At 50.1% G+C, this 15,120-nt stretch overlaps 1 protein-coding gene across 4 annotated transcripts; it reads right to left on the reverse strand.

Moving 5' to 3' along the window:
• Nucleotides 1–1,848: 1,848 nt before the first annotated feature.
• Nucleotides 1,849–14,653, reverse strand: U2af1 (U2 small nuclear RNA auxiliary factor 1). 4 transcript variants are annotated; one of them, XM_042687271.1, is made up of 8 exons: nt 14,549–14,653; nt 9,953–10,040; nt 7,537–7,603; nt 3,303–3,352; nt 3,107–3,205; nt 2,746–2,879; nt 2,577–2,669; nt 1,849–2,124 (listed from the first exon to the last, which is right to left on the reverse strand). In XM_042687271.1, exons 1-8 carry the CDS (start codon nt 14,590–14,592, stop codon nt 1,983–1,985), a joined length of 717 nt encoding a protein of 238 aa, XP_042543205.1. In that variant the 5' UTR covers nt 14,593–14,653; the 3' UTR covers nt 1,849–1,982. The 4 variants fall into 4 exon arrangements, with proteins under 4 accessions (XP_042543205.1, XP_042543207.1, XP_042543204.1 ...); XM_042687273.1 differs by lacking the exons at nt 7,537–7,603; nt 14,549–14,653 and adding exons at nt 6,804–6,826; nt 7,891–7,905 and having other exon boundaries at nt 9,953–9,999; XM_042687270.1 differs by lacking the exon at nt 7,537–7,603 and adding an exon at nt 6,680–6,746 and having other exon boundaries at nt 1,905–2,124.
• Between the last annotated feature and the right edge of the window lie 467 nt (nt 14,654–15,120).

Here is a 15,120-nt window from a genome sequence, read left to right on the forward strand (position 1 = left end):
TATCACTTGGGACACGGAAGGTTTTCTTTAGGGACAGGCTCTTGGTTCTTCTTTGACCCATGTTGCCCTCACTGTGCTCCTGTCTCAGTCTCCTGATTGCTGGCTACAACTGTGCTTAACTCACAATGGATTTTAGAATACATACAGAATAGTCACGGAGCTGCAAGACAACAAGGAGTGGGAGTCATTTCCAGTTGCATTTCCTCTGGCCAACAGGCCATCCTGCACCTGGGAGTGAGGCAGTGATCAGGAAGCAGGCAACAAATGGCCCCAGAAATCAGAGTTTCAGTATGTACTAGCACACATACACCATGTGTCAGTGCTGTTTCCCACAGACGTGCATGGCTGAGCTGGCCTGCTGATTGAAGTAGCCAGCCAAGCACTGCTGCACGGAACGCCATGGACCGGACCCACAGCCTTCAGGGGCTGAATCAGCAGCTGGGCCCCACATGCTTCTAACATGCAACTAACATCAGACACTATCCCGAAGAAACATTGCAGTGCACTGGGTGTGACCTCATTACAGACTGGGTGTGTGGAGTGACTGGTTCTCTTCGTTATACAACCTGCTTGACCTGGGGAGCATATGCACACTGTACTTTTCTTCTGCCAGTACCACTCTCTTGTGTGGCCCTGTTTCCTTGCTCATGGACAACTCTGCCTCTAGACACACCTCCAGCCTCTGCCCCAGGGCTAGCCTTGGACCACAATCCTCCAGGTCTGTTTCTGTAGAAGCTAGCTCGGGTCAAGCTGCTCAAGTTCTTAAGTCTGATCCCAAACCACCTGGCAACCATGGCATCTGTTGCAGAGCCGTCTTCGGGCAGAGCCTGCCCTGAGATCCCTCCAGCCCTCTGGACTTGCAGAGCAGATTACAGTCACCACCAGGTGGTACATTTTCTCCTTTCTTCCTTCCTCAGGGAGTACAAGTGATGGGTGTGCAGTGTAGCTGGCCCCTGCCTCCCTGCTGCTGCACGAGTACCCGTGGTGTTCTGGGCAGAGGGAATGGACCAGGCCGTGGCCCCTGCCTCTCTGCTGCCGCACGCACCACGGGCAATGAAGTTGACCCCTCAGACCAAATGTCCAGTGCACAATCACAGTAGCGCTGCATCACATAAACACCCTTACGCGCTCTCCTCGCCAGGCATCACCTTTCCCTGGTGCCCAAGTGGCTGTGGCCACAGCTCCTCCCTTCCGTGCTGAGCAGGCGCCCCTGGGGGTGGGGCCTGTCAAAGTACAGTGGCTCCCCCCCCCTCCCCCCCCCCCCCCCCCCGGGGCCACTGGAATGGAACACAGTACTACAGGGATTTGGCAGTGTGTCTGGGTTTGCCTCTGCAAGGCAGCTGTGTGGTCTGAGCCCGGCCTGAGTTACAGGGCCAGCACATGTGGCATCCCTACACACGGGATGAGTCTGGAAGTAACGCTGGACAGCAGTCTTACAGGAGGCTTTGCCCGTGGAGCTTTGTGGCTATTGGCAGTTTGTTCAGTGTGAGTTGCCAGGCAACACATGACCAGCTACCTCATCATGCAGTGTCTCAGACATGCACCTGTGCGCTAGACCAGGCTCACCCCCATCTTCCTACAGGAGGCTTGTGCCCTGAACGTCGGCTGGCCCAGAAGCTGGGGGTTGCATCTTGGTGTGGACTTGCTGTCCGTGGAGGGACAAGCCCACAGGTGCCAGGCCAGGAGAGACCCCGCGTTACAGATGAACATTTTCCCATATGAGTTTTTCTTCATTTTTTTTTTTTAATACCCCAACTCCAAAAGTACAGTCATTTAAAGTCAAAGTGATAGATGAGTATTAATCTGCCTCAAGTTTACACTGAGAAATAAGTTACACCAAGAAAACTGTATCACTACAAATTTTATTCAGAAACCCATCTTTGTTTTTTTTTTGTTGTTTTTTAAAAAAAATTCCCATTATGAACTGGTTTGGTCAATCAACTACAACACTTCCTAGCAGACATACGGTAAAAACACGTGGCTCAGAACCGCCCCGATCTCTCGCGATCTCTCGACCGCCTCCTGTCACGCTCCCGGCCTCCGCCACCTCCACCGCCACCGCCACCACGACCACGGTCTCTGGACCTGGACCGGCGCTCACGGGACCGGGATCTCGATCGATGCCTACAATCAAGACACGCACGAGGTAGCCGTCAGCGGCGAAACGCAACGCATAGCAGGAAGGCACGGCGCCAGCATTTCTAACCTCTGCAAGTCAGCTGACGGTGCCAAGAGGAGACACACCGCCACCACAGCACTCTGCTGGTGACTGCTGGGCATCTCAACCCAGGGCCTGAGATGGACACTTTGCCCAACCCTGCCAGCCAGTGCCACTGATGCCCAAACACCAGCAAAGAACCGAAAGAAAGCCTAACGGCACACGCAGCATTGAAACAATCCTCAACAGGGAGACTTGACTGCGGGCTCATGCTCCACAGCCATCAACAGGCGGCACACGCGCGGTTCGCTGCTTGCTTGCTGAGGTTTGGGCTCCAGGCACGTGCATGCCTCCCCAGGTGCATCCTTACACGTTTTAGACTCTGGGTGCCCGGCCCCGCCCTGTGCACAGCACTCACTTCTTGCGCCGGCGCCCATACAGCTCCCGCCGCAGCTCCCTGGAGATGGGCTTCAGGTGCATGAAGTTGCAGAAGCCGCCTCGCGTGCACTCCCTGTGGGAGAGCAGACACTTGTTACACTGCGCAGCGGAGAGCTCAAGGCGGGGCTCCGCGTGTGTGCCGCACTCACCCCATCTCATACTGGCGGCAGCAGGCTTCCCTGAAGTCAGTCACTGGTGACAGCTCGGCGTGGATCGGCTGCCCGTTGAACCAACGATTGTTCAAGTCAATCACGGCCTTCTCCGCATCCTCCTCCCGGCGAAACTGAAAGGCATCAAACTGCCTGACTCCCTGCTCAGTGCTCGCTTCTCTACTGACAAGGCCAGCGCCGCCACAGCCCCACTGCAACCAACACCGCCTGTTTCTGATCCACTCAGGGAGGCGTGCCGGTACGGTGGAAGGATGCAGCGTGGCCGCGGCCACAGCCACCGGTGACAGCGGCCCAGCGCACCTCCTTCCCTCCCTGCAGCACAGAGCTGGTCCCTCCGTACCTTGACGTACACGTTGCCCACGAGGTGGTCTCCCAGGTTGTCACAGACGTTCATCTCCTCAACCTCCCCGTACTTCTCCTCCATCTCTGTAAAGACCTCCTGAGGGGAGAACACGGTGGTGAGGGCTGTGGGTCAGCCTGAGGCTACCGAGGGCCAGCACCCCCCCAGACAGTGAGCCACAGCCACGAGCACCCACCTCGAAGAACTCATCGTAATGCTCCTGCATCTCCACATCGCTCACGGCACCTGCAAACGAGACACAGCTTGCTGGTTAGGGCCGGGCAGCGGAGCACCTGTCCTTAAGTTCAACCGCTACAGTGACACACGCCTGTCTAGAGACACCAGGCCAGGGCTGCACGCTAAAGGAGCACCGACTTGTTCATGACTTGGAGTTGCTGAGATTTTTACTTGCTCCACCTGGCTCAATTCCAGCTGTTAAATCATAACCAGTTTTAATCAGCATCAAAAGGGCTACATCTCCAGAAAGTATGAGAAAAAAGTTGACTCTCAAATTAAGAGGATTGTAAAATAAAAGTTTCTTTTAAGTAGAGGCTAAGCAAGCACACTGACATTTTTTCCCTTTATGAAGTTAAAATGGGAGTGGAAACAGGGCAGTTAAGAACTTAAGTATCTAACTAACTAGTTTCCTTTACACACTGCCAGTAGCAGAATACTAGAAAGCTCCTTAATAACAAAACAAAACCAAACCCCAAACCAAACAACACTAAGAACAACGCTGGCATTTGGCTCTGCTTTCTGACTTAAGGCTTGTTGTACTTTACAGCTCTGAGCCACACCTTCAGTCCAGCTTTTTGCTGTTTAATTGGAGATGAATTTCATGGCCTTTTTTGCCTGGATTGGCTGTGAGCCGTGACCCTCAAATCTCAGCTTCCTGTATACCCAGGATTCGTGTGTGAGCCATGGGCACCCAGCTTAAAACAAAAACAAAAAACCCTTTCTAGTGCAATTAAACCAGCAGGAAAATTATCAGGCACAACTGTAGTGTTCTGAGTGTTGCTGAATAAAGGGAAAGATAAGACAGAATGCTTTGTTGAAGAAAGCAATCCAAAACCTTTGCATCACATTAATGCATTGTAATTCACTTGCATAGTGGGTGTCATCATGTCTACTGCGGGCAAGTTTGAAAGTTCCCATCCTTGCTAGCAAACTTTACTGTACAAATGGGTCGAGTCCTCCAACGTAACGTGGGAACCCCAGAGCGTGCCTGTCAATACTGTCATATCTAAAGCCCTGGGTAAGTAGCCAGCAACGCAGGGGCTTAAAGGTCAGGCTGGCCCCCCCTTTCCAACGGTCACCTCCAAAACCACGTTTCCCAACACAGGTAAGCTGGTGGCTAGCAAACCCAGACTCAAACCCTTCACCTCTCGGAAGCAACTTATCTTCTGATGTCAAGGAAGTTCTAAGTTCCCTTTCTTCCCTGGCTAGGGCTTGTTTTTGTTATCTTTAAAATTTCTAGAAGCCCAGTTACTGAAGCCCCAAACCTAGTGAATGTATCAGCTACTGACTACTGAGACTACCGACCACCGTATCCCAGATGGCCAACCGAGAGGGGAGGCCCACCTGGGGGACACACAGCACAAGCGCCAGCCGGAAGCCGGCTCACAGGCGCATCTCAGCGCTTAAAACCCACTTCCCTTTCCCTATCACAAAAGAGTGTAAAAAGGAAAGCGATTATTTACACACTCAAAATTCTTAGCAGCTTTGACAAGTTTTTGTGGTGCCTATTTTGTACTATGGGCTACATTCATTCTGCCCATTTTAAAAAATCAGTTAAAATATCCTAAAAGGCGGAGACCAGTACATCAAAACACTGATCACAGAGAAAATCATTTACGTGAAGTTATATATTTTAAACAATACAACTTGGGAAATGAATCCGTTTTCTTAAGAGAAACATCATCCTTTAAACTCTGAATTAGTATTTGTTCATCGATACATATGAAGTCTTTGAAATTGTTTAATGTGTATTAATCATATAAAGGGGTTTCATGATGCTCTTTTCCATACATGCATTCAGTCTACTTTGATCAAATTTACCGTCTTTATTACTCTTTCTTTTAAAGCTTATTTTCTACATGTGAAAGAGTATCTCAAAAAGAGCCAGCAATTTTATTTAGGTGATTTTTCTTCCTAAAATGCGAAAGTATATTTAATTGGTATGTTTTGGATCCCAGAAACAGAGGACTTAGTAACAGTTAGTTCATAGTATGTGCCAAAACCCACTACTGTGAACTGTGCTGGAGCTACAATACACAACATGCTATGTCAATAAAGCATACAGAACCCCCCAAAGTGAACATCCAGGGCAAAGAGTTCTTAATTATCATTACCCGGTCATCTACATTTCATTTGTTTTTACTCCAGGGCAGAGTTGTGAATAAAATTATTTGTTAAGTCCATAGAGAAACATTTCTAAAACGGAAAAAGCAAACAATAACCAGGAATTTTAAACCAAGGGTCACCAAGGAAGTCCTACTGGGAAAGAAATCTCTACTATCAGGTCAGTATTTTCATCAAAAACATTAGTATCTCATCGGGGAACTTCTAAGGCAGCCCCATCCCCAGCAGAGGCCTCCCGGTCCCCAGCAGAGGCCTCCCCACCCGGAGCCATTACCCAGAACCAGGTGTGCTTTAGTTTAGGCCTGGGCTACCTGAAGGCAAGCTATGAATTTTCTTGCTTTAAACCAAACTGGTGAATGACAAGTGTCTACCTTCAGTTTGGACATTCTAATGAGTCCAGGTGTTCGTCTCTACTCATCCACATAGGGCTACATTCCCATGGCTCTACAGCGGGACGGGTGAAGAATGAAGGCTGGGCTTCTGGACTTCCCAGTGACACGAATGCACACTGTTCTCCAGAGGCCTCCACTGCATACGTGCTTGCTCCTAGGCCTAGCATTTCCCTTTTCAGGAGGAAACCGGTGATGTGTGCACTGAGTGGTCGTTCACACCTGCTTTTCCATGAAGGACTTTTGACAAGTTCCCCAAATGCAGAACACTAACTCTGGAGTTGAGACTGTATTTTGCCAAGCAGGCGGCTCAAACCCAGTGTCTTTTCTGCCAAGTGCCTACGAGCTTGAGCACACTTGTATGTCAGGGGTGGCAGGGGCGTGGAGGAAAACTGAGGGTCAACATGAACTGCAGACCCTCGCTGCACATTAAGACTGTCATCTCCAACGTGCAGCTTTAGGGGAAAAAAGCCTAGCAAGAAATAAAACCTGAAAAATTTCACAATTCTTTCTGGGAGTTGCCGAACGTGAGCGAAATGTTCAGAGGCCGCTGCTCCTCCGAGCAAGCGCGGCACCGGAAGGCCAGCCCAGCGCGCCCCCGATGACAGCGAGTGAGGAGGGCAGAGGGCGAAGGTTTCCAGGCGCCCTTCCCACTCCCTGTCACCCTGTGAGCACGGGGCAGGAGGTCAGATCTCCAACAGAGGGTGGTGGGACGAAAGCTCCTGCCACCTCTGGTGACACAGCACAGCAGACCAGGTGGAGCGGACACTGCGCTCTGACACGCAAGCCCAGGGAACCAGGGAAGGAACTTGGATGAACTTACAGCGCAAACCGTCAGCAGACTGGGAAGAGTTTTGAGGGTTACGGTAAATGTTCAAGAGGGCAATGGTCTGAAATACAAAACGCAACAACTTTATATTATGGAAAATTAAATGTAAACACTTCACCGGCTGCCTTTGGCGATCGCTTGCTTCAGTTGAGTCGGTGCTGAAAAAAGAGCAGGTTATTTTTCAGAGCAGAGATGTCCCTCAGCTGGCGGCTGTCCTGAGCTAACCTAGCACTGTGATGCCACGAGATCTCATGAGATGCCAGTATTGTACTTCTGCACTCCAACATGCCAACCCAGGAAGAGTGCCAATGACTTCCAGGTGACTACCAACGTTTAGATCCCACACACACCTTCGGGAACTAGGAATAAAGTGCTTCCATAAATGCAAGAAGAATGCTGTATCCAAGAAATACAATAATCACATGTCATGAAATCTCCACTTCCTAGAGGAAAAATGGGAATGGTGAAATAAAACCCACACTTACTGGGCGACTTACCTTATTGACTCCTTAATATTCCTACCATTTTTAACTTTACAGAAAGAACTTAATAAAGGCCAAGGTTCAGTCACTGTGAAGGCCAATGATGGGCTGTTGGGGCGAAAACCCGTTCACATGGACGGGCGCTCTCGTGACCATGTCAGTCAGCAGAGAGGCCGGCCAGTGACTTCCCTAGTCAACTAGCCTCTGAACGTGGCCCGTGTCAAGTTCTGGCTGTGTGCGCCACGCAGTTCCAGCACCTTGTCCTGTTTGCAACAGCTCTATGTCAGCAGCTCAGAGCCAATGTGTCTCAATTAAGAGTAGGCTCTTGAACACCATTGTTTAAAAAATTTCTCCAACTGTGGGACTTACAGTGTGAGCCGTCAGCCGTCTGTGCACTGTTTTGGGGATTACGATAGATGTTTTGAATCAAGATGGTCTGCGGGGAAAAAAAAAATAAAAAGGGGAATTCTACTGGCTGCTGTGCAGATATTAGACAATTGCAAAGAGACACTTTGTTTGCAAATGGCTAAACCTCCGTTGTTGTTGATTTTTTTCCCGCAAGTCAGACACTGTCTTGTGCAGAGTACACCAAAACCATCATATTATGAAAACAGAGTTTGAGCAGTGCCTTGGGTCAAGTCAGCCAGCAACCAAGAACTGCTAACTGTTGTTTTGAATGGCTCCCACATCAATCGTGAGGCGCTTTCATACAAGAGAAGTAACAGGACACTTCTTGTACTTCAAGCCGGCCGACACTTAGATGTCAAAAAATTCACATTCTAATCATAGGCCCCACACAGAATTATTTTTCCCAACCAAATGCATAGCTCAACCGTATGCAGTGCATCAAGTTCTCTGGTCTCCTGGCAAACAGGCACACGAGTTGTCATGGATACCTGACACTTATTTACACTTTCTTGGTGGGATCTCTGTTTACATAATACAATAGTTAAAACATTTGCTCTTTTCCGATCCTTCTTTTAAGGAAAACAATCCTTTTAGCCCTTGTGCTTTAAACTGGATCAGGAAGACTTGAAACCTTACACTGTACCGCTCTTCTTAAAATCAAGTTGTCTGAAAAAACAAACCATGTTTAAGTTAGTAAGCTAATATATTACACGAAGCTTAATGTCCACATCACTGAAAGAAGTCGACCCACCCTGAGCCACGCTGGGGTCTACCAGCTGAACCCACACCTCAGGACTTAAGAACGTAACTCAGTCACAATGGCAGGGCGTACAGAAGCAGTTTTTCTCAGTGCTCTGTGCATCAGTCCAGATCTGCCGTCCAAGGTCTCTGCTGTATGTAACCCCACCTGCAGGGGCTGAGCACCTGAATGAAAGCAGCCACCTCCATACTGGGCTTACCACCCTCTCTAGCCATTAATTCAGTGTGGGCCCCACAACTTCCCTGAGCTGGTTTACTCAGCTCTCCACTGGAGTCACCTGGCACATTCTGATAAGCTACACAGCCTGGCTATGCAACAGCAGTGCAAATCCCTGCAGGAATGATGGACTCTAGGGAACCTCATGTAAAAGGGAGATGTGGTTCAATTAGGGGTGGCCAGGAGTACCCCAGCTAAGCCCCAAGTGGATGCTTCTGCTAACGTACACTACTGATCCCACCCCATTTGTACAGGATCACAAGTGCGCAACAGCTGCACTTCCCGAGGCTTCACGAGTACACTGACAGTAGGGGTGCCCTCTCTTCTTAGCCCTCTACTTCCTATAAATGATTTCCCAATCAAATACCTGGGCAGATACTAAAGGTGCTTAGTTTCGTTATGGCTGGTTTAGTTGGGGTGATTAAGATGATAAGTAACTTAAAAAAAAAAGGAACATGTTCAGAGGACATGTTAAGTTATTAAAAGCCAGATTCTTGTTATAGTGACTGCTTGGCCAGCAGGTCATGTTACATTAATTTGTTACAAGGTCTTGTTATAGTGACTGCTTGGCCAGCAGGTCGTGTCCTCTCTTCCAGGAACATTACTGTATAAGGCTGCCTAGGGCTCTAGTCATATTGAAGCTGTAAGGAAGTCAACGCAGGGACAGAAAGTGAGGGCTCGGAGGAAGAGGGCAATGGCTCTCCTCACAGGAGTCAGGTGCAGGCTCTGACCTCGCACGTTCTGACACCTGCGCAGCCGCTTTCTGCTTCTCCTTATAGGTGAGCCCCTGCGGATGTCAGCCAAAACCACAACGACCAAACCACACTTGTGGGCTGAAGTGAAAGGCAGATTTAAGCCCAGAATAGCAGGCATCTTCAGCTACTGAACAGATATGCTGCTATGGACAATGTGTGCCTATCTTCTACAGGTTAAGTCTCATTCTTAATGTTCCCGTGACATGGTGCAGCCTGGTATGGGCTGCTTGGGCTGTGAAAATGAGATCACTGGAGAACTGGAGAAAGTGCAACAGCACAGCACGACAAGTCTGCTGACAGCCAGGCCAGGAGCTTTGTCACCATGCCCCCGCCGGAACGGGAAGAGATTGAGCCAGTGCTGGCCTGCGCGGAACAGGCCGGTGGGGGTGGGCATGGCAGGGCGGTCAGTGGCAGCCAACACACAAGCAGTCTATGCTTATTGTTAGTTTCTCCAATTGTAAGAAGAGGGGTGGGGACTTCCCTCTGGGGGTGGTCATCTACTTCATTTACACTTAAGCAAAAGACAACACGATGAACATGAAAAATAAAGGGGAAAAGGACTATTGTGTGTGGAAATTATTGCCGCTAAAGAAAGTACACAAACTTTTAATAGTTTACGTGAAAATGAAAAAGAAAACAAACAAACCTGGCTAAAGGTCGGTTTATTGTGCAACCGAGAACATCTGTCTCCATGGCGACACGCTCCGATCTTGAAGTAGAACGAGCAGTTGACTCTGGAAGAGAAACGCCAGAGGACTACTTACTGGGAAGATGTCACATGGAAATGCCACCAACCTGTCTCCTCTCACTTCCCAGACAGCAGTCTTTTGGAGTGTTCCACTCACCTACTCCTTCACTAACCTGTTACTATTCTACGCCACCATTCATTCTAACCTGACTTCTACTCATTCAAACGCACTCAGTTTTTAATGTGTACTTTCTCTGTAGCTCCTTCGTTTGCTGGTCCTGGGACTGATTTCGGGGCCTGAGCATTCTCTCTGAGCTTTGTGCTCATGATTAGCACTCTATCACTTGAGCCACACCTTTACTTCTGCTTTTCTAGTTGTTAGTTGGAGATAAGATGCTCTCTACTTTCCTGCCAGGGCTGGCTTTTGAACTGAGATCCAAAGATCTCAGCTTCCTGAGTAGCTAGGATTACAGGCATAAGCCACTGGTGCCTGGCTACAGTTCTTTTTTTTTTTTTTTGGGTCCGGTCGTAGGGCCTGAACTCTGGGCCTGGGAGCTGTCCCTCAGCTCTTCAGCTCAAGGCTAGCACGCTACCATTTGAGCCATAGTACCACTTCCGGCTTTTTCTTCTGCTTATATGGTGCTGAGGAATCGAACCCAGGGCCTCATGCATGCAAGGCAAGCACTCTACCACTGAGCCACCTTCCCAGCCCCCTACAGTTCTTTCTTAAATGAAGTATTAGTCTAAAACCAAACTTAAGCCTCATCTGTTCTCTTTCTTCATAGTGAAACTCTCTTGAGGAAGCAGCACATCATCACAGCATCAGAAAGACCCTGACTCTACTAGCTGGATGGGCTCAGGCAAGCTCCTCTACCACCTCCAATATGAGTAAAATGCCAACTTGACACTGTCCCAGAAATCAGATATGTGCACCTAGTTCACAGGGTTCATCAAGTGCTACTCTTCCTGAAGGAAAAACACAAGAGTCAGGTTCTCGCCAAACCTGAGCATGCTTTCAGAGAAGAAAGTCACTAACAGATGTGAGGCAAAGTTCTCGTTTCCTTTCGCTGAACAATGGACCCTAGCACATCTTGCCTAAAGTCACGGGGTCTCTTCTGAGAAGCCATCCCCAATACACTCAAAAACACCAACTAGCCAAACCAAATCAAAACCAGCACTGTGTGGCAGTGGTAGATCTGTGATGAATTATGGAACCCCATCAGGTTTCAGCCGGTAGAGGTGGAGTGCTACCCTGTACATTCAGTCACTTTTAGTCAGAGCCATATGTTTAGGCATCAGTAAGTCAAGATTAGAAGTCTCAACTTCAATGAAATTTGAAGGGCCTAGCTAAACTGGGCTTTTAAAATTATCAGGCAGCAGTAGAGATGAGAAAGCCTGGAGTGTTATCAGGAGAGGAAATGACTGCTATATGTAATCTGCAGACCTGTAAGACTCACTTTAGATAACCTAACTCAAATAGACCATACCATATCCTTAGAAGACAAATGAGTGGACTGGGAAGGTGGCTCAGTGGTAGAGCGCTTGCCTTGCATGCATGAGGCCTTGGATTGGATTCTTCAGCACCACATAAGGAGAAAAAAAAGAGCTGGAAGTGGCGCTGTGGCTCAAGTAGTGGAGCACTAGCCTTGAGCTGAGGGACAGTGCCCAGGCCCAGAGTTCAGGGCCACGACCGAACACCCCCTGCCCCCCAAAAAAGAAGACAACTGAAAATGAAGGTCTCACTTAAAAAAATATCTCAAATAATCAAAACTCCAGTCTCAACAACACTCAACTAAGCCCATATAAAGAAAGCAATCCTCATCTCTGTACTTCCAGAAATGCTTTTCATTCCATTCCATTATTAGCTATTTAGTAAATTAACCAAAAACGCCTGGAACTTGAGTGATGTTATTATTATTTTTTTTTGGTGGGGGGGGGGGGGGTCCAGTCGTGGGGCCTGAACTCTGGGCCTGGGCGCTGTCCCTCAGCTCTTCAGCTCAAGGCTAGCGCTCTACCACTTGAGCCACAGCGCCACTTCTGGCTTTTTTCCTTTTGCTTATGTGGTGCTGAGGAATCGAACCCAGGGCCTCATGCAAGGCACGCACTCTACCATTAAGCCATCTTCCCAGCCCCCTTGAGTGACATTATCAAACTAGTAAAATAAAATGAAAAAAAGAAAAGCAAACAGTATCCACAGACATGCTATTATATAGGCAGATCTGTACTCAGATCTAGAAATTGCCTATAAATAAGATGGCAAATAAGCTAAATATTTTTATTTAGTAGAGACCTATATTTTGCTTCTAGCCTTTAAAGGGAACTTTCACTTTTTTGATCCCGTTTCCTGGAAGCTAACCTCCCCTTATGTCCCTGAAATGAGAACACAAGTAGCCTGGATCTATTAATTAACTTCCTGAGTCACAATCATGACTTCAATGTAGTCATTTACAGCAGGACTATTTTAAAAGTGCTATCATCAGAGGGGACAAGGGAGAGTGACAGAGACCTGATGCTGACAGAGGGGACACATCATGTGTGAAAACGTCATGATGAAATTCCCCCTTTAGGGGCTGGGAAGGTGGCTCAGTGGTGGCTCACACTTGCCTTGCATGCGTGAGGCCCTGGGTTCAATTTCTCAGCACATTAGCAAAAAGAAAAAAGCCGGAAATGGCACTGTGTCTCAGGTGGTAGAGCGCTAGCCTTGAGCTGAGGGACAGCGCCCAGGCCCAGAGTTCAGGCCCCATGACCGGACCCCCCCCCAAAAAAAAGAAAATCCCCCTTTAAAACTAACATATGTGGCCATGTGCTAGTGTATCACGCCTGTAATCCTAGCTACTTGGGAGGCTGAGATCTGAGAGACCACATTTGGAAGTCAGACTGAGCAGAAAAACTCCTGGAGACTATTATTTCTAATTAATGAGGGAAAAAAGGCTGGACTCAAGTGGCAGAGTACCAGCTTTGAGCAAAAACAAAACAAAACACCTTCAGGTGAGAGCTTGAGGTCTTGAGTTCTAACTCTAGTACCAGAACACACATCAACAGTGTATGCTGATAAAGAAAATAAATTAGGATGGAGTGCTGTGTGCTGGTGGCTCATAATCTTAGCTACTCAGAAGGATGAGCTCAGAATTGTGGTTCAAAGCCAACCTGGACAGGAAAGTTTGAGACTCTTACCTCCAATTTACCACCAAAAAGCCAAAAGTGAAGCTGTGGCTCAAGTGGTAGAGTGACAGCCTTTGACAGGAAAACGTTCAGAGAGCACCTAGTTTAAGCAGCCCCCTTCCCCCACCACTTGGAATAAGCCTCTAAAGCATGAGTTTTGTAGAGTACTAGTGAAATTGCCAAAGACAGCTTTTCAGAAAACACCACACACACAAATATAACCAAGGGGAAGGACTACTGATGGCGCCTGGGAATCTGCACGTGCGACATCGTCTGCCTAAATGCAAGGAAGCTGCTTTCCTGCAGAGCTTGCCTTCCCATTCCCAAGAACATACTCTGGGCTGGCTTCCCAAACCACCTCCTTCCTGACCCGGTAACAGGTTTTAATGTGCTTTAATTATCCTTAACACAACATATACCTCTGCCCTCCAGGAGTTCCCTGAGGACAAAGCCCAACTAGTATTTCCATTAAGCAGACTGGCTCATAGGTGACACACACCAACGTCCCTACAGTGATTATGGTCAAGTGCTGTTATGGGCATGCAAGTTTTTGAAAGAAATAGATTCCCTCTGGCAAAGAACAGGAGAGTCTATGGTGTGTAAAGAAGACACTGGACAGGATGGACTCCTTCCTAAAAAACAGAAACAGTTCCAACAGTGTTATCCATGGCAAATTTAGGGCCTTACCCATACAAACAGGGATTTTTACAAGACTCCTATGAAACCCAATAATACCAAGATGGTTAACTACTTACTCAGAGTAGATTAGGCCAGACGCTTAAGTCTTCAGGTTTTCAAAGTAGGAATTACCGTTGAAAGCGCCTGAAGACATTGCATTTAGCCTAAACTTCAGCCAACAGACTGGGAAATTAACACTCGCCGGGGCAGCAACGAGTTGTAAGTGAAATTAATTTTTGTTTCATTTTTCACTTTTAACCTAAAGAACGATCGGTCGGTCGGGGAAGGCAGGCGGCTTTTTTCCTTTTTATTCGGGGGGTGGGGGTGTCAAACCCATAAGCCTAAGAGAGGGTCGGAGAAACCCCAACACCGACACACCCGGTTCTTCCTCCCGACGCCGCGGCTCGGGTCCCGGGAAGCCGGTCCGACCTCGTCCGCCCGGCGCTGGGCACGGAGACAGAACCCGTCACCGGCTCCCCGCGCCGCGGCGCCGGCGGCCCCAAAGTTGGCGGGATGGCGGGCGGCGGGCGGGGCCGCCGGGGCCCGAGGCGCGGGAGGCCGGGCGCCAGGCCCGGGCGGGAGCGGCCCACGAGGCGCGCGAGGCCGGAAAGGCCGCGGCTCCTTCCCGCCGCCCACCACCCCGCCCGGGCCTCCCCCCGCCGCCCGCCCCGCCCGCCGCCGCAGCCCGTGCCCCGGCGCCCGGCTCTCACTCACTTGTCTTTCTCGGTGCCGAAGATGGAGGCCAAATACTCCGCCATTTTCCACCGGCCGCCGCCGACACGGCCGCCGACACTGCCGACCCTGCCGACGCCCGCGGGAGACGTCACCGGACGCGACGACGCTTCTCCCCGCCTGACGTTGCGGCGGCGTCCAATCGGGGGAGACGCTGCCTGCGCGGAGGCGGGACGTCGTGCGCGCGGAGGCTCCGCCCCTCGGCTCGGGCGCCCGCGCGCCCCCTGCCGGGGCCCGCGCTGTGCCGGCGCGGGTCTCGCGCGCCGCCCGCCGGCCGGCCTGCGGGAGCGCGGGCTCCGCGTGGGGGCAGGGTGGGGGTCCGGGCGAGGGCGTGGGGAAGCCACCGCTGCTGTGGCCCGAGGCCCGGCCCTGGCCTTCCGGGACGGCCTCCATCCCCGCAGGGCGCAGTCGGGACCGCTGCTCCCGTGCCCGGGTCCAGCCCGCCCGGGGGAGCCCCTCGCATCCCACGGCCAGCCTGGGTCTGTGCGGTGGTTGGCGTGGTGCTTTGCCCGGGAGGACAGCACCTGTGGCCGCATCCGCAGCCTGCACCCTCC

Source organism: Dipodomys spectabilis, unplaced genomic scaffold (genome assembly GCF_019054845.1).
Source record: "Dipodomys spectabilis isolate Male_0828 unplaced genomic scaffold, ASM1905484v1 ptg000107l, whole genome shotgun sequence".
Lineage (NCBI taxonomy): Eukaryota > Metazoa > Chordata > Mammalia > Rodentia > Heteromyidae > Dipodomys > Dipodomys spectabilis.